The sequence below is a fragment of the Schistocerca cancellata genome, chromosome 8 (assembly GCF_023864275.1).
Source record: "Schistocerca cancellata isolate TAMUIC-IGC-003103 chromosome 8, iqSchCanc2.1, whole genome shotgun sequence".
Lineage (NCBI taxonomy): Eukaryota > Metazoa > Arthropoda > Insecta > Orthoptera > Acrididae > Schistocerca > Schistocerca cancellata.
In genome coordinates, this window is record NC_064633.1 from 513,907,610 (window position 1) to 513,927,790 (window position 20,181).

General features: G+C 41.5%; 1 protein-coding gene across 1 annotated transcript in view; it reads right to left on the reverse strand.

The window, feature by feature from the left end:
* LOC126095170 (uncharacterized) overlaps nt 1–20,181 on the reverse strand; it is a 336,664-nt gene that overhangs the window by 178,530 nt on the left and 137,953 nt on the right. Inside the window, exon 3 of the mRNA XM_049909898.1 lies at nt 17,106–17,208. Within this exon, the coding sequence (XP_049765855.1) occupies nt 17,106–17,208 (103 nt within the window). The remainder of the gene's footprint in view (nt 1–17,105; nt 17,209–20,181) is intronic.

Sequence of the window (20,181 nt, forward strand, 5' to 3'; positions counted from 1 at the left end):
AACTTCAACTGACTAGACGATCTTACTTGATACTAAGGTCACAACAGATTAAAGGACAATAGCATAAGAAAATATTTTAATGAACAATCCACGATAATAATTTGGATGCCTTGGTGACTTGTGTATTCCCACTGAGTGGAAACATATTATTTTGGCCAATACCCAGGAATGATAATCAATATCTACCAGCAAATAACCTGCATTTCTAAGGCCTTGGTGTACACTGATGATGATCAGCTGACAATCTGTCTTAAATTTATACATCCACGATAAATACTTATCAGGCTTTTGAGAACAATACAATATACCAGTTGTATTAATGAAGCTCACTTACATCAATCTTTAATCTCATATCTGCTACGCTTCACAACTTTCACATTCCTTCGACTTACTCTCATTCTAATTGTAAGTAGGCTGTTTATATTTTCTTATTGGCAACGTTACGTAGCGCTCTGTATGAAAATCACTGGCTGTGCTGTGTGCAGCCTGTGGCTAGTTTGAGTTGTTGTCTGCCATTGTGGTGTTAGGCAGCGGCAGCTGGATGTGAACAGCGCGTAGCGTTGCGCAGTTGGAGGTGAGCCGCCAGCAATGGTGGATGTGGGGAGAGAGATGGCGGAGTTTTGTAATTTATCATGAACTGCTATATATATTATGAGTATTAAGATAAATACATTGTTTGTTCTCTATTAAAATCTTTCATTTGCTAACTATCCCTATCAGTAGTTAGTGCCTTCAGTAGTTTGAATCTTTTATTTAGCTGGCAGTAGTGGCGCTCGCTGTATTGCAGTAGTTCCAATAACGAAGATTTTTGTGAGGTAAGTGATTTGTGAAAGGTATAGGTTAATGTTAGTCAGGGCCATTCTTTTGTAGGGATTTTTGAAAGTCAGATTGCGTTGCGCTAAATAATATTGTGTGTCAGGTTAAGCACAGTCTCGTATACAATTGTTCAAAGGGGACGTTTCATAATTTCTATACTCATTAGACTTTTCATTCTGTTCAACAGAATCAGTAATTCTTCCTCTTCACAGAGGACAGCAATGTCATCTGTGAATCATATCAGTGATATCCTTTCACTGTGAATTTTAAAACCAGCCTTGAATGTCTCTTTCATCTGTGCCATTGCTTCTTCCTTGTATAGGTTGAACAGTAGGGGCGATAGGCATCATGGTCTTACGTCCTTTTTAATCCGAGCACTTCGTTCTTCGTCTTAGTTTGTTATTTTCTAGTACCTCGTGTAATGCGCTGAATTATAGTAGAACGTCATAGTTAGATTAGTGACGACACAGCGGTTTACAGGGAGACGCTTCGGATGGGATCACGGAGGCCGCTAACGCCACCACTAGCTGTGTCGCTCCGTCCCCCCGCCCCCTTTCCGTTCCCTCATTAGGGCTGTGACGCGAGTCCGCCCGGAGCGACAGGGTTACTTAAGGGGTAAACAGAGAGGGGAGCTCCTGAATTACATTAGGCTCGCCATGCGCGTAATGCGGCAGGCGGGGATGCTCCGTCCCACCCAAGGAGCCGCTGGGCCGCAACTGCCGGCTAACAGCAGGCCACGCCGTGCCGTGCCGTGCCGTGCCGTGCGCTGAATCACGCTCTGGGCCCTCCTGGTGCGAAGGTCCGAAAATATTGTCAGTGATCTCCTCCGTTTTACATCCTTGCATGTCCTCAGTTAGCAGGTTTGAAGCATCAGTTGAGTGTAACAGATGGATTCTTGAAAAAGACGTTACAAACGACGGACGATGGATTGCAGTAGAATGAAGTCAGGTGATGATTAGATTGGGAAACGATACGCTTGGAGTAGAAGAGAACTTTTGTTATTCAAGTGGCAAAATAAGTGGCACTGATCCAGGTAAGGAGAATATAAACTGTAGACAAGCAACAGGATGAAAGGCACTGAATACAAATTCAAGTGTTAGGAAGTCTTTCCTGAATCTGTTTTGAGCGTAGCCTTGTATGGAAGTAAAACTTGTATGATGTTCCTGCGTAAAAGTCAAGCGCCGGCAAGACAGTCAGGAACGGTAGAGCAGAGAGCGCCGTGAAGAAGACGTCAGCCAATAGTACGCTGACCGACCCCTCTCTAGGACGACACCGAGAAAGCAGCGGCCTCTAGGCGAACAGAACATAAACGCTGCTTGGCCGCTACCCAGTTGAAGACTAACTATTCTAAGAGCTCTACAGCAGCGACTTAGGAACTGCATTGTTTCACTTGTATTAGGAGTTGTGTATGCTAAAGAGATATTCTTATTTTGTCTATCGCCCATTGCTTGCGACACGACATTGTAAATTCTCAAACGTGAGTACTGTCTTTTATTTTACTGGAATAAGAATTAATTCATACGATTTGCTTGATTTGTTGTCTAGCGATCCAAGAAAGCAAGTTTCCTAGACACCCCGTATTCAATGAGTAGGCAGGACACAACACATGATATGCAGTACAGATAATTAGGCACATAGGCACATGTAGATGTATGGAATAATACAGAGGAAATGATAACATCGATTCCTACTGCCACTGCGCCATCTGATGTACTTATGTATCACTAAGAATGTTTTCGCTGGGATCTGTCAGTAGTAAGATAGTGATGAATGTGAGCATTTGTAATAGGCGTAATAACATGTATGTACATAGTTGTTATTATAAAATTGACATGCCGACTCCTAGCGTAGCTCACGATACCCACTGTACATACATTGTATAGCACCACTTACTGTGGTGAAGGAGAAGATTGTGTAATTATGTAAATATAGATATCTCCTTATTCTATGTACTGCAAGTCTTGGATATAATTACGTGTGCTCTTGTGTTAGTTGTAGTATTGTAGAATTTTCGGTCCCATCTTTTGCAGATGGCAGCAGAAATTTTCCAAAACTGGTAATGTATATGAACAAATGATTTTAGCAATCATAGAAGTTGCAAATTTATTCATTGTTCACAGTACAGATAAGCTGAGAATAGATGGTTTTGAAATGTGGTGCTATGAAGAGTGCATAAGATTAGATGGGTAGATAATGTAACTAATGAAGAGGAACTGAATCCAGCTGGATAGAAACTTGACCAAAAGAAGGTATAAGCAGATAGGACACATCCTGATACGTGCAGGAATAGTTAGTTCGGTAATGGAAGGAAGTGTGGGGGTAATAATGGTCTGGGAAAACCAAGGCATGACTATAGCATGTAGGGACAAATTGATGTAAGGTGCATTATTTATGTAGACATGGAACAACAGTTTGATGCAAAACTTGCGTGGAGAGCTACATCACACTATTTCTTAGATTACTGACAAAAATAACAACAGTAAGCTGAACGGTTGCCGCTAACAGTATTTCTTTCTTTCGTTTTAACAAATAATTGGAGAAAATGACCGCGAAAATAAAAATACAAGAATGAAGAAACGCTTGTTTATCTGATAAAATAAATAATCGTTAAAAATAGCGACAACGAAAGAAAAATGTTATATATCACATACTAGTTTCCTTTGTGAAAATGACGAAAACCGGAAAAATATAAATTTTTTGTTCTTTCCAGAAGACCAGCTGTACAATGTATAACACACATAAAATTAGAAGCAAACGATGACTAATCAGATCGTGCGAGGTATAACCATAATACTCGTATTTTACAAATTAGTAGCCTAGGGCTAATTTTCAACACAGCGTAAACATATAACGTTCCACAGTTCAATTCTGTTATATACAGGTTGTTAACGCTGTAAGTGCTGGTACTGCTATCATTGGTAGGTTAATACGGACACTCTTCAGCGCATTTTTTTTTTTTTTTTACATCTAACCATCTCACTGCAAACACAACACGTAATTTACTACCTGCTGTTTTTCTGCATGGTTGTAACAGCACCACTATGAGGACAACACCTGTCAGTATAGACTAACTGTATTTCTTCCATGTATCGACACTTCAACACCTGACCTCCCGCCCACGGAAAAGTAAGCATTAATAGCCTACTCTTGTCACATGTACTTGGCGTACTAACCGAATTAAAAAAAACTACTGCAACTAATAGCTATAATTATCAGTCTGCAAATTGACTGAAAACTGATGTAATTTTATTCACTAAATTGTCCTCAGTCACCAGAAAATAACATCCTGTAAGTATTTAACTATGTGTCTGAACCAATATAAAAATATAACAGCTATTAACGACTTATTTCTATGATGAATTATTTCTAAGCTGACGTTCATATATCCACCAGAAGATAGTATCATATCATGATAATTTTCAGACAAAATAATAAATAGAAGTCCACAGTAAAAAGTACAGAAAGTGTTGAAGTATGTTTAGACAAAGCAAAAATAAACTGCGTCTTGCATAACAGGGAAATTCTCTCCAATATTTTTTTGCAGTCAAGATTCAAAAATTCAAGGAGAGTCCCAACTCGACAACCATTCTTGCATTACAGTTCTTACCGATTGATTCAGTATTAGGAACAAGCCTACAGAGATATGGTTTATTATCCAGCGACCTTCATAACAGTATCACAATGAGAAAGTTAGTACACCGGTGGAAATGTGGGAACACGATGCTGGTGTCAAGTTCCTAACGGTATCTTTGGATTGTTCGAGAAGATACTGTCCCATAGGAAGATATGGTACTCACAGATCTTTGCTGCATCTACGTTTACGTTGTCTACCTCTATATCAACATTCTGTAAAGTACTGTTAAGTCCATGGGAGAGTATATTAGGGGTATGTCAAACTTTCTTCCAGTCCAGCTCAAGTAGTGTGAGAACAGTTGCTTGTACGCCCCTGCGAGAACTGTTATTTGCCTAGATAAGTGGTAAGAGTCTGCTATGAGACTGATAGAACAAGGTTCCATGGCCTACATAAAATTTTTGAATATTAAATTTTAAAAATACATAGCAAAAGCAATGACCTATAAGTTCAGGGCTATTCAAAAAGAAGAAACAGATTTCAAACATATATTGTTTCCACGCTACAAAATAAAGAAACACAATTTCACCTTTCCTGAAAAGAAGAAAGTTAAAATTTTTATGCATTCAAAGTGAGCACAATGTGTTACAAGACAAACATCAAAACGGTGGCTCATTTCCTGCCACACACGAAGCATCTTGTCTCTCGTTATCGAATTCACAGCTTCAGCAATGCAATGTAGTAGACTTTCAAGCGTGACAGCTATAGGGGGGATAAAATCGCGGTCTTTTACGTAGACCCACTGATAAAAGTCACAAGGTGTGAGTCAGGAAACCTGGAAGACCACCTGCGATGACGTTCATTTTCCACTCCTCCTCTTCCAATCTGACGTCCCAGACCTCACCGCTCGTAACTTTTAACTTTGGGGTTACGTCAAAGTCCGCGTTTTTATCCCCTAAATGCCTGCCACTCTATAAAGTCTGTGACATCGCAGTGACGCGAAAGAACTTGCCCCCCTTCTAACAGCCGTGTACAGCAAGTCTCTAGAGGAACGGAAGGTTCCAAATGATTGGAAAAGAGCACAGGTAATCCCAGTCTTCAAGAAGGGTCGTCGAGCAGATGCGCAAAACTATAGACCTATATCTCTTACGTCGATCTGTTGTAGAATTTTAGAACATGTTTTTTGCTCGAGTATCATGTCGTTTTTGGAAACCCAGAATCTACTATGTAGGAATCAACATGGATTCCGGAAGCAGCGATCGTGTGGGCCCCAACTCGCTTTATTTGTTCATGAGACCCAGAAAATATTAGATACAGGCTCCCAGGTAGATGCTATTTTTCTTGACTTCCGGAGGGCGTTCGATACGGTTCCGCACTGTCGCCTGATAAACGAAGTAAGAACCTACGGAATATCAGACCAGCTGTGTGGCTGGATTGAAGAGTTTTTAGCAAACAGAACACAGCATGTTGTTATCAATGGAGAGACGTCTACAGACGTTAAAGTAACCTCTGGCGTGCCACAGGGGAGTGTTATGGGACCATTGATTTTCACAATATATATAAATGACCTAGTAGATAGTGTCGGAAGTTCCATGCGGCTTTCCGCGGATGATGCTGTAATATACAGAGAAGTTGCAGCATTAGAAAATTGTAGCGAAATGCAGGCAGATCTGCAGCGGATAGGCACTTGGTGCAGGGAGTGGCAACTGACCCTTAACATAGACAAATGTAATGTATTGCGAATACATAGAAAGAAGGGTCCTTTATTGTATGATTATATGATAGCGGAACAAACACTGGTAGCAGTTACTTCTGTAAAATATCTGGGAGTATGCGTGCGGAACGATTTGAAGTGGAATGATCATATAAAATTAATTGTTGGTAAGGCGGGTACCAGGTTGAGATTCATTGGGAGAGTCCTTAGGAAATGTAGTCCATCAACAAAGGAGGTGGCTTAAAAAACACTCGTTCGACCTATACTTGAGTATTGCTCGTCAGCGTGGGATCCGTACCAGATCGGGTTGACGGAGGAGATAGAGAAGATCCAAAGAAGAGCGGCGCGTTTCGTCACAGGGTTATTTGGTAACCGTGATAGCGTTACGGAGATGTTTAACAAACTCAAGTGGTAGACTCTGCAAGAGAGGCGCTCTGCATCGCGGTGTAGCTTGCTCGCCAGGTTTCGGGATAGTGCGTTTCTGGATGAGGTATCGAATATATTGCTTCCCCCTACTTATACCTCCCGAGGAGATCACGAATGTAAAATTAGAGAGATTAGAGCGCGCACGGAGGCTTTCAGACAGTCGTTTTTCCCGCGAACCATACGCGACTGGAACAGGAAAGGGAGGTAATGACAGTGGCACGTAAAGTGCCCTCCGCCACACACCGTTGGGTGGCTTGCGGAGTATAAATGTAGATGTAGATGTAGATGTTGAGGCTGTGAATTTGATAATGAGAGACCAACTGCTTTGTGTATTTCAGGAAATGAGACGCAGTGTGGTGCCCACACTGAGTGCATAAAAATTTGAACTTTTCTCTTTTCAGGAACGCTGGAATTGTGTTTCTAGTTTTTGTAATTTGGAAGTAATAAATGTTTGAAATCTGCTCCTTCTTTTTGAATAGCCTTGTATAAAACTGAGCTATCATTAATGATAAAAGAGCTAAATGAACGCTTGCAAAAACATTAACCTGTGTTATGATGAATATACGCGGTAAAAAAATGTGGAAATGTGGAAACACATCCATCACTCTACCATTCAGTGTAACAATAACGTCGCTGTCGTGAAGTGCCCGTAAATTGTTTGTCAACACCGATAACTGTGGGATAATATCTAGTGACATGAGATAATGTATAGGGTAAATACAAACTTCACCGCCAAAATTTCGGAGGTAGTTCAGGAATATTTTCTGAGCACTTCGGTATAACGGCCCCGAAGTCTCTTCTGGTTCATTACAGAGTAATAGTGTTATTACGAATTATGCGAGTCCCTTACATCAAAATATTCAGGAAATACTGTTTAGTTTTTTCCGCTCATTCAAGGCTTACTCATTAATTTCTACGTAGTATTTCACCGCCCTTTCAACGACAATTTATTGCAAATTCACTGAATTGTCATTTTTGTTGTAGATCTCCTGTCGGGGTAACTTTGTGCATACAACTCAGCTGTTCTCATCTCCTCCCTTCTTCATTCACGGCAAAGAAATGACATGCCTAGTTTCTCTTACTTTACTCTGTGTAAGATGTTGATATTTTCAAACCATCCAGCAGACAAACGACATAAATGGAAACTACATTTCCTCTGTACACTTTTATATTGGTGCAACACTCTGTTTCCTCCTTTTACAACTTGATTTATGTCTTAATTTGGGTATTAAATCACAGACTTCCGCTTTAGACAGCCACGACTTCATGCTCGAAACGGTTTAAACCAAAGCTATAAATATCAGAATTTCACCGGAACTACTAACCGAATTTTGAATATTTCATTAATTAATTAATTTATTTCATTAACAGTGCAGAGTAACCCACCGCCTTGAAATGTAAGGTGGGTCGGATGTTTCTAAATCCAACAGCAAACACTTCTCATTATTACAGTCTTATTGGTAACAGTTGTTAATGCTATTTTAAATAATATAAGGAACATAATACATAAAAATTTCTCTGAGGTTACAGCGATTTGAGTGCTTAACAATTGTTTAAATGGTTCTATATAATTTGTTTCTGCCAAGTTGATGAGAATATAATTTATCTAACGCAAATGTCAAAGAAAAATAAAAAAGAAATAGGTAATACAATGAGTGTGGTGAAAATAATTTGCAATATGTAGAGGGAAGTGATACACTGTATCTGGATGCGTAATATAGCCTATGTAGAATGTTGGTTGGTAATGGCCTATTTCTATTCATTTCAGGTGAGAAGGTCTCGGTAGGATCTCGAGTTATTCTCATGTGAAATGGTTTGTGCTTATGTATGTTTACTGCGTTTGTGTGTACTGGTACATTACTGAGAGTGTTGCAACTCAGGACACTACATTCAGCAGCTGTTTGTTTGTCCTGTTGTTGGTAGTTGCGGTATATTCTATGTGACACATTACACACCTGGTATTAAATACTGACTGAGCATCTGATACATGGAATACATGAATTTTAGCTTTACACGAGTAATACACTTATGTTTGTAAATTTGTTAGCAGAAATAGAAAGTAGTTGAATGCAGTGTTCCTTAAATAACTTAATACATTACAGTTTTAGTTTTATACATACTTTTCAGGCGCTTCAGTCTGGAACCGCGCGACTGCTACGGTCGCAGGTTCGAATCCTGCCTCGGGCATGGATGTGTGTGCTGTCCTTAGGTTGGTTAGGTTTAAGTAGTTCTAAGTTCTAGGGGACTGATGACCTCACTTGTTAAGTCCCATAGTGCTCAGAGCCATTTGAACCATACTTTTCACATAAAATACATTTGATATGTAAAATTAATACATTGTAGCTTTAAACAGAGAAGAGAATACGCTTATACCTACACACGATAAGACGAACAATACATTACTGCCTCGGAATAAAAGTTCTTCGAGCGTTCTCGTCCCAAGCGGCATTAAGTTATTACTAGAGTCTTAGTATGTGGTATCGGTGTTTGTTTGTTCTATGATTGTTACTGCCTGTTGACTTGTTTGTGACTACGTTGTGGGATGCAGTGTCATGCGATGTTGGTTCGGGTCCCTTACGTGTTGATCCCTTCTGAGTCATGCTCACTTAGTGTGTTGGATCCTCCCTCGGTTTCCGAATCTGTGGCCGTGTTTGTGGCCTCCCATGAGGTTTGTTGTGTTTTTTGTGCTTGACTAAACCTCTTTCCATATGGATTTTGGGAGCTGTATTCTTCAAGCAGTGTGTTCGATACAATATCGGCTACGCTATTTACTTTATTCCAATCATCGGGATTACGTATTATTCTGGCGATGTCACTGTCGTTCTGTATAAGTCTCACTTGTGCCAGCGTGTTGCATAGCAGTGTGACATGTTCTGGTGTCCCAGTTTATCCGCAAACGCATACCTCATCGTTAGTTAGTCCCACGCGGATTAAGTGTACCGCATACGGCCCGTGGCCTGTCAGGAAATGGACCAGCCCCGGCTTGGATCGAGATGTTTCAGCTGTAGTCTTTCGTGTACATCAGGAAAGAAAGAGTGTACTCGGTGACCCTTGTCGGATACGTCCCACTCTCTCTGCCAAGTTTGAATACGCCATTGTTTCATTTGTGTTCTGTTCATAATATTGTTTCCTGTAATTTCGGTGACTTTATCTAGCCTGTCCCTCTTAAACCAGTAAAGTGCAGCTCTATAACGAATTGTTACGAATTCTGAACAGTGGAACATTGTTAAACACGTCTCTTTTAGAACTACGTCACATTATTTGTATGTCACCAGTCTTCTCACTGGTTTCATGTGGCTCGCCACGGATTCCTCGCTGTACCAGTCTCTTCATCTCAGAGTAGCACTTGCAACCAACGTTTTCAGTTACTGGTTGGATATATTACAATCTCTGTTTTTCTTACCAGTTTTCATCCTCACTAAATTGAATCGCAAGTTATTCCTTGATGTCTTAACACACGTCCTACCAACTTGTCCCTTCATCTTGTCAACGTTTTACACATGTTCTTCTCCTCGCCGATTCTGCGGCAGAAATTACAATAATTCATTTGAAACAATGAAGTCCATACCAATACTTCTGCAGTTAACACAGCTATGAAAAGAGATTAAATATCCTTTAGTGAGGACTTCGTTACAATTCATTTGGGCGACAGCTTTGAGTCACACTCCACACATATACAGTACTCTTTTATTTCTAACGGCGAAGCGTTAGAGATCGTTTTTCTGCTCTTAGCGTATGTGAGATCGATGTGCTGTGATTTGCCCACCTGCGCAATAGTAAGGCTCTGGCACGGGTGGAAGGTGTTAACAGTTGGCGTACAGACGTACAGAGACCAACTTATGAGTGAACCAACAAACGTCAATCACGGAGATAAAGAGGACGCCATGCAGCAGGGCCATGACTATATTACCCGACTATTATGCAGCCCAGAGATAATACTTGCGACGCCATCTTGAGACGGGAATGACGAGGGCTGGTGGGGAGGGACTGAAGTAGGGGTGAGATGGGGTGGGATGGGATGCTGCTAATTATTCACGTGCTTGTTGTCGTGGGGAGGTCGCTAGGACAACCCAGCGCGCTCCCCCTGCAAGGAAGGGGTTCGTCCGGGGGTTGGGAAGGGGGGTGGGGGGGGGAATATGAAGCACATCGCAAACCTGCCTGAGTCACCCCCTCAGCTCGCGGATTTCAGCAGCTTGCTCGCCGCATTAATAGCGCTTGGGGGGATGACATAAGGATTCCACGAGGGGCTGTAATATGATGGCTTTATTAGCATTTCGTCAGTATATTAGGGCGCCGCTAGCGGGGCCTCGCTGCACCCTGGGATTATGATTGGGCGCTAGCAGGCCGAACGCGACAACTGAGGCGGAAAGCGACAACGAAAGCGTTCGGTCAGCGGGGCACATCTGGGGCCCAGGAGGAAGCACTGTGTTTTCGCGAACGCCGATGAAGCTGCACGTGATTACGTGCAAGGAGCTGGAATAGGCAGCGCGTTTCAAGCAGTTTGGAAAGCAGTATTTAGTTTGCGTTATTATTTCTTTTATTTTTTGAGTTATGGTTCCGATTACGTGGATATACAAACAGGGGAGCAACAGAAGCAAGATGGAGAGAGGGGAGAGGGGCGACTGCTGTTGCTATAATTAAACACGAAAAAAATTAAATGAAAAAAAAGTGTGTGACAAGAAGTTTATCACACATCCTTACCAGATATTGGGAAAAGTGGTGCCGAGAAAAAATTCTAGGCTCAGAGAAAGACGGAAATATAATGACCAGATATGGAGGCGTAGCAGGTACCAGAAGATGACGAGATTATCAGAGCGTAGCAAGAGATGCATGGCGACACCAGACCAGAGAAACATTAGTGAATGAAAACTTTAAAAATACCTTTTGGTTATGGCAAGTGTTAGGCTATCAAGGTAGGAATAATTTCAAATCCTAAGCAGCAGAAGTTTTACAGCCTTGCGAAATGATGTCCTTCCAGCGGAGTGCTTTGCAAGATAGTTACATCTCTGATGTAGTTGCAACAATTTTAAACACCCGGGTCGACAGTGCGAGGCGTTGGCTATGGTATAAGTGCTTTGTATTCTGCTAAGGAAAGAAGGAATGTAAAACAAGTAGTTACTGCTTTTGTTGAGCTGAGTACGGAAGCCGAAAACCTACAGTTGACTCGAGGTTCTTTAAAATATCGTCCATCTTTTACGCTTTATTCGTTATTTTGGTTCGTTTGGTCGAAATGAACATTCGCAAAGAGTCATTCTTGTTTCTCTGTGCATCTGTCCTCGAAGAATAAACGAGATTCCAGTGTTGCGACATTTCACACATGAGACATTCAGGCATATATTTCAGAAGATTTTATCGCACAGTGAGGCCTTAGATTAAGAGTTGATATGAACTTCGCATATGTTAGGGACTGAGAGATTTCATCGAAAAGCAAAAGTTATTTATGGTATCTATCATATGTTATTACTTTATAAGTTCTCGTGCGGACATTGATTTCCGCCTCGATTTTCCTCTGCAGGTAACAGCCTTCAAAAGAATGGAGCTTTGATGATCATGATCCTCAGTATAGTCGACCCGTCAACACCGCCTCGATTTTCCTCTGCAGGTAACAGCCTTCAAAAGAATGGAGCTTTGATGATCATGATCCTCAGTATAGTCGACCCGTCAACACCAGGTAATACGTTTTTTCAGCTACAAGTGAAATAATTTGCGAATCGTGGAATGGTCCTTGATCCGAGGCCCCAGCCATTTCCACCCACGACTTCTGTGACTTCTGTACAGGATTCCGCCTTCACTAGTTGGAGCACAATATATGCAAGAACATTACAAAAACACATATGTCAGTTACGCTCTTCGCGAAGCGATGCAGTTCTTTTAACTTTTTTTTCAGCTGTAAAGTAAATCAGTGCTTATAACAGTTATAAATCACAAACGTTCTTGAAAATTGAGAGGAGGAACGGTAATTCAACTCTGCAAAATAATACCGACTTGTCAGGTGTTGTCTGAGAGCTGAATAAGATACGATTATAAACGAAACTATTTCTAAATTTTGTGACTCATTTTTTCGACTGATTATAACAGAAATGTATCGTTTACTCGCTTCATTTCCTTTTACACCTTTGTAAGTGTGCAGTCTCAAACAAAATTAGAACAAAATGTTAGAACAGAAAATTATAACACAATTTTATAACAGAATATTAGAAAACAGAGTGAGTATGTATTTTTATCTTCTTGGGATATACTGTCTCTTTCATAAATGAAGATTCAGTTACATCAGTTCAGAATACTGATGAAAATCTCGAGGATAGAACCACAAAAAAGTTACATAAAACAACAGCGAGATAATTCATACTGTTTGATGACAAAAACGAAGAGCTAGCTACTCACAGTGAGTACAAGTTATGAAGATGAGGAGAGAAGACCACATGGTAGTAGAAGGTGTAAGGAACGCAACCATCAGACAAGAACTGGCGTTTACAGTATGAAAAAAGAGGTTAAGGAGAACAGGATAAAATTGAGCAACATGTCACAAGATTGAAAGAAAACAGTTACTCAAAATAATAATGAAGTACCGTTCCATACAGAAAATGTTATTAGGTAGACCAAGAAAGACGTAATACATCTGAACTTCAGTTACCCTGTGTAACAGAGGCATATAACAAGAAAACGGAAACAACAGGCAAAATTCGTACATCTAAAGTAAGAAGAAGAAAGTAAGTCATTGTTAGTAAACAACAATCCTTATTTGCATGTTAAGTTTCCCAGTGTTTTTGTCAGTTAAAATCTGAGTGTGCTATTAATATCAGTATTTATATGTGGAACTGCAGGCCTCTTAGGACAGAAATCACAACGCTGTCCCAGCAGCACACTAAGTATCACTGAGAAACCTAGTGAGTGTTATGCCATCGGCTGATGACATCGGTAAACGGTCTCTCGCATGCCACTTTAAACGCTTTAATGCATACGTTATGCACAAAACGAACTTGCTAAAAACCTTCGCCTTGTTGTTATGGCTGCAACCCTTTCGACGAGAAACGTGGTATATCTTATCAGCTATTTTGACATATTGACAGCTCCATCTACAGTACGCCTCCCGAAAACAGAAGTTGTATGTTTCGGTATTAATGATGAGTAGCCCTGGAAATTCACTTGAGAGATTTATTAATCCTCCTGCCTCCTTAAAAATTAAGTCTATGTTGCGGTATCTGCAGCTAGAGCAGTTCTTGGAATTCTACGATTGTAAATTTGAATGTTGATAAAATTTATGAATAATGACAATTATATTGATGTTATTTCAGTGATCAGATGAGCAATGGAACACGAAGGATATTTTAAGAGTTTATCATCCCCTTTGGGCTTTCACTGGCGGTTATATTGTGCTGTCGCTGTTCCATTTGCTCGTACATATTAAGTGTTACCTTCACTAACTTTTCTTTGTGGTTTTGAAGTTCAACACATTGCACTAAATAAATAATCAAGTTACAAAGACAGATCTCATTAGCTTGTCCTTGTACACGATGATTCCATGGTAATGTTATACACTACCAGGTATGGGGAGAAGACTACATCTATATCTACATGGATACTCTGCAAATCACATTTAAGTACCTGAGAGAGGATTTATCGAACCACCTTCACAATTCTCTATTATTCCAATCTCCTATAGCACGCGGAAAAAACGAACACCTATATATTTCCGTGCGAGCTCTGATTTCCATTATATTATCATGGTGATCGTTTCTCCCCATGTAGGTCGGTGGCAGAAAAATATTTTTGCATTCGGAGGAGAAAGTTAGTGATTGGAAATTCGTGAGAAGATTCCGCAGCAACGAAAAACGCCTTTGTTTTAATGATGTCCACCCGAAATTCTGTATCACTTCAGTGTATCTATCAATGCATCAATCAGAATTAAGAGATCCTGGTCTCCATATTTTGGGAGGAGGTAATACGGCCCAGAACAAGAAGAAATTGTCCAGTAAACATGTGCTCTAAAATGCATATCGTAAGAGCTATGAACACTTGTTCAGTAGAAAAGATTTGTTTTACAGTACGAAACATGAATAGGTGTTCATAGCTCTTAATACCTGAGCTCTAGAGTCCATATTTAATGGACTTTTCTCCTAAAATACGGAAAGCAAAGAACTTGTAGTAGAAAAGGTCTACTCCCAGATATATCAGAACTATTTTCTCTTATAACTTTCGACACGGTCGCTTCCGATCCAGGATTCCTTACCTCACATTGATAAATTTACCATTCTTCATCATTCCTGAAAGTTTGTGACATCATCACACAATCACTCTGTATGTTCAAACACGTTTAGTTACGTGATTGGCATTCTTAAAGTCAGAGGCATAGTCTGCGATGTGAACCATCGTACAGTGGGTTTCACAATGTTTGGACGATTTTAAATTTGAATAATTCGCGCTAAAAACAAGACACAGCAAAGTTGGTGCCGTGCATTAGTAGTATACAGGTCAGTACTCATGTTGTACTGGTCGAAGCAACATCAGTGCCTTCACAGTGTAATACTATTTTCGCTACGGTGAATCTGTCGTGCACGTGCAACGTGCTTTCGAAAGCATTTCGAGATTTACCCGGATATATAAATCATGCTTGTCAAACAATGTTGAATTAGGTAAGAAACATCGGTCCCACTGCAAGAACTTCGAACTGAAATTCAATTGGCGCTCAGGAAAACGCCCGACGTGCGGAGGACGTCGAATGTGTGCGTAACATTTCAAAGCCAACCTCTCGACATTCATTACGAAAACTTAGTTTCAACAAGAGGCATGAAATGCCACTCATCAAACAAGAACTTGGGAAGTCCTCCGTGAAGCATCTGACAAGCACATGATTTCAAAACACGCTAATGTCGAATGGCCGCCTTGCTCGCTTGATTTAACCGTGCCAGACTTTTACCTACGGAGTTGTTTGAAGGCGAAACTGTACTCAGACCGGCCGAGAAGCTTGTAACAGCTGACAGATCGAATTCATGATGAAATTCCCAGAATTCCTCCAGCAGTTACAAAAGATGTGTTCAAAAACTGGGTGAAAAGCCTGGAGTATTGTGTAGCCGCGAATGGTCGCCGTGTTTTCGAAGTAGTATTTCATAAGTAAACTTGAATAAATGCTGTACCTTGTGTGAAATGTTTAACTTTGTTTCGCGATTAGTTTGTGTGTTACTCAAATTTCAGAACGTCAAAACATTGTGAAACACCCTGTACATACACTGCTTAGACAGAACATTATGACCACCGACATACTATCGATATAAGTCTATCCATTCGATAGCAGCGTCATCTGGCGAGGAATAACGCAAGGTGCATGTAGTATCAGTGCGCGTGCTGTTCGTGTGTAGAATGGGGAAGACGGGCGACCTATCTGAGTATGACCGAAGGCAGACTGTGATGACCGGATGCTCGGTACGAGCATTTCGGAGACTGCGCGACTTGTCGATGTTCGCGGGGAGATGTGGTGAGCTGTGGCGAAACCATGGTGAAATCACGTCCGGACGTTGTGGGGTTTGGCGGAACTAACATCAGACTTTAATGCTGGGCAGAATAAACGTGTGTCTGAACACACAGCGCACCGAGTACTCCTAACGGTTGGCCTCCGCAGGCGGCGACCCATGAGTGCGCCACTGTTAATACCACCACATGGGCGAATACGGCTGAAAGCGGCATTTGACCTTGGCTCTGGGAATTGGGGCAATGTCAAAGCGTTGCATGGTCGGATGAATCCTCATACCATATTCGTCATGCCGATGGATGGGCGCAAATCAGTCGTCTTCCAGGACAACAGTTCCTTAACACCAGTACTGCCGGACGGAGACACACTAGCGGTGGCTCCATTATGCTCTGGGTAAAATGCACATGGGCATCCACGGGTCCAGTGGAGCTCGTGCAAGGCACCGTGACCGCCAAGAAGTATCGCACACTGGTTGAGGACCACGTACATCCAGTCATGACGATCATGTTCTCCGACGGCAGTGGCATTTTTCAACAAGATAATGCGCCATGTCACAAGGCCAAGAGTGTGATGGAGTGGTTCGAGGAACACAGTGGTGAGTTTCAGTTGAAGTGCTGCCACGTCTGAACCCGAGCGAACACATGTGGCATGTGAATGAACGTGTCGAAAGAACCCATCGCGCTCCTCCAAGGAATTTACGGGAATTAGGTGACTTTTGCGTGCAAATGTGGTGCCAACTCCCTCCAGCGACCTACCAAGGCCTCATTGCTGCCATGCCACGACGCGTCGCTGGTGTTATCTCTGCCAAAGTTGGGCGTACCGGCTATTAGGTAGATGGTATAATGTTGTGGGTGTTCAATGTACACGACGTTGTGTTACGCAATGCCTTATATTTTCAGCAGTTAGTAGAACTTGTAGGGATTATCAAAAAACTTGTGCCATGTCTCAAAGCAGGAAACAGACTTGTCGAAACCAGGAAATAGACTTGGCATTGCAGGATGAGTGACAGTAAATCATCTTCGGCAACGAATACTGTTTTCAGGGAGCCCAAATCGAACAACATAAGTGTCCGGACAGGCAGTCCTAAGTGTTATTGGTGGGCTGGTACTCACCGTGCGGAACCCAGCTGTGGCTGCAGGAGCTGCAGTATCTGACGTTGCTCTTCCCAGGGCTGAAGCACTCGCAACGGCAGCCGGGCACGGTGCAGCGGATGGCCTGCAAATAAAAGCTCTTTCAGGTGCTGGACCAGCATCCGCCAGTAGGAAGACTTTGCAGTTTCTACTCGCTACTTGACTTGTCCTTGCTTACTGGGAATGACAGCACACAATAGGACAAGGAGGGAGCAACGTGTGTGTGTGTGTGTGTGTGTGTGTGTGTGTGTGTGTGTGTGTGTGCTTGCGTGCGTGTATTTGGTGATGTGAAAAGAAAGAAGGGAGAGCAATAGAGGGGAAGAGGCAACGTTTGACTTTCTTGGAAGCAAATACATACAATTGAAGGAAACAACTGTCTGAAGAAAGGTGAATCATGAGTCCAGCTAAGGTGGGGATCTCTTGCGTGATGACCTGTTTGTCTTTAGGAAAGATGCTAGCAGCAGAGAAACAGTTGCTGCCCTTGATCCTGGAAGCAAAGCTTAAGAAAAATAAAGAGATCTTCACAGAATTTGTCGACCTAGAAAAAGCGTACGACGGTGCAAAGTAGAGCACGATGTTCTAAATTCTCAGGAATATAGGTGAAAGCTGTAGCGAAAGGCGGGTAGCATAAGAACCAAGATAAAGCAATAAGATTGGGAGGCAAAGAACAAAGAGCTTCGATTTAAAAATATGTAAAACGTATTCAGTCTTTCCCTCAAGATCGTGAACGTGTACATCGAAGAAGCATTTACCGAAATAAAAGATGGGTTCAAGAGTGGGATTGAAATTCAGGGTGGAAGGACATAAATAGTAAGATTCGTTGATGACTTTGCTATCCTCAGTGAAACCGAGAAGAGTTACAAGGAGTTACAGAACTTCGTGAACAGAACCAACGATCTGCTCAGTAACGAAGAAAGAGGAAAGGAATGATGAATAGCAGAAGTGAGAAAAACGACAAAATTAATATCAAAATGGATAAGTGAATAATACTGTTACCTTAAAAGTAAAACAACACACAACAGACGATGCAAGGAGGAGCTGAAAAGGAGAGTATGGCAGGCTGTACGGTATTCCTGGTCGAAAGAAGTCTACGGAGAGGTTGGCGTACGAGAGAGAATCGTGGCGAGGCGCATCAGGCCAGCCAGAGAACTGGCGATTCAATACTTTCCTTCCAGAGTTCCATGAGATGATGGCAGAACCACCACTGCTTTCTTCAAGTGAAAGTTTCGCACAAGCGAAACAACTGGCTCAACTGGAGACATTTAACTTTAACATAGGAATGATAAACTGCAGAGACGAACTGTGTCACGTGATAACAATAAATAGAACCAGAATTCCCTGGATGCTCGTATGCTTCAAGCCACAAATGAAAAGATAGGCGGGAGTACCAAATGACAAACTTTTCAGGGCGGAACAAACCGATAATCGTTTAATCCCGATGATAATGGTGATGAAGATCATAACAATGACGAGGATGAGACAGTAAATTATGATACATTTATTCAAAAACTTTATTTATGGAGAATCATTTCCTTTGTATCCACCATTTCCTTTACAGCCACCATCGGTGCAGTTAGGTTTCTGTACGGGTATCTCATTAACTAGACTCTTCAAGCAGCCCGGGGAAAAAAGCTGGAAGTATCAAATCTGAATAGTGTGGTGGCCGAGAATGTGGCCCACATTCACGCGTCCTCCTTTTCCCAAATATGACATTAGGATTGTTCCTGTTGATTCAAAAAGTATCATTTAAATGAAAATCCCAGCGACAATTAAATAGTGGTGTTGATTCATTTTCTTTGTGCGAAAGGCAGCGGTACATTAATTAAGGTTAAGGAGAAAATATTGTGAGAAATGGCAACAAAATAGGTTACAACTTTTGAAAGTCGTCTTACTAAACCTCATCATGAAGTTCTAAATGAGGCATCATCTGTCAGCAGTCAAGATCAGATGCAGAAAGAGCATGCTCAAGTTCAAAAAGGTAGAGTGTGGTTTTCAAGTTTCTAGAAAATAAAACTCGCTTAGGCGGTCAGTGCCACGACAACGATGATGACGTCAAAAAGACCTTTGAATAGTCGTTTCTCAAATCAGGGCTTCATGAGATTAGATTTCGGGAATTGCTTATGGTAAGTGGCTTAATAATAATTAACAGAATAATAGTAAATGTGGAAACTGTGTTGAAAAGTAGATTAAGGTATTATAAAACCGTTCTAAAAATACATTTATGTTTGTAAAACAATTTATTACGTCAAGATCTGTTAAATACTTGTATATATAAAATACTCCAATTAAATACACCAATACTCCAATATTATACATAATATGGTAACACACACACACACATATGGCTATTACAAATGATTGAAGCGATTTCATAAATTCACTGTAGCTCCATTCATTGACATATGGTCACGACACACTACAGATACGTAGAAAAACTCATAAAGTTTTGTTCGGCTGAAGCCGCACTTCAGGTTTCTGCCGCCAGAGCGCAGTGAGACAAAATGGCGACAGGAGCCAAGAAAGCGTATGTCGTGCTTGAAATGCACTCACATCAGTCAGTCATAACAGTGCAACGACACTTCAGGACGACGTTCAACAAAGATCCACCAACTGCTAACTCCATTTCGGCGATGGGATACGCAGTTTAAAGCTTCTGGATGCCTCTGTAAGGGGAAATCAACGGGTCGGCCTGCAGTGAGCGAAGAAACGGTTGAACGCGTGCGGGCAAGTTTCACGCGTAGCCCGCGGAAGTCGACGAATAAAGCAAGCAGGGAGCTAAACGTACCACAGCCGACGGTTTGGAAAATCTTACGGAAAAGGCTAAAGCAGAAGCCTTACCGTTTACAATTGCTACAAGCCCTGACACCCAATGACAAAGTCAAACGCCTTGAATTTTCGGCGCGGTTGCACTAGCTCATGGAAGGGGATTCGTTCAGTGCGAAACTTGTTTTCAGTGATGAAGCAACATTTTTTCTTAATGGTGACGTGAACAGACACAATGTGCGAATCTGGGCGGTAGAGAATCCTCACGTATTCGTGCAGCAAATTTGCAATTCAC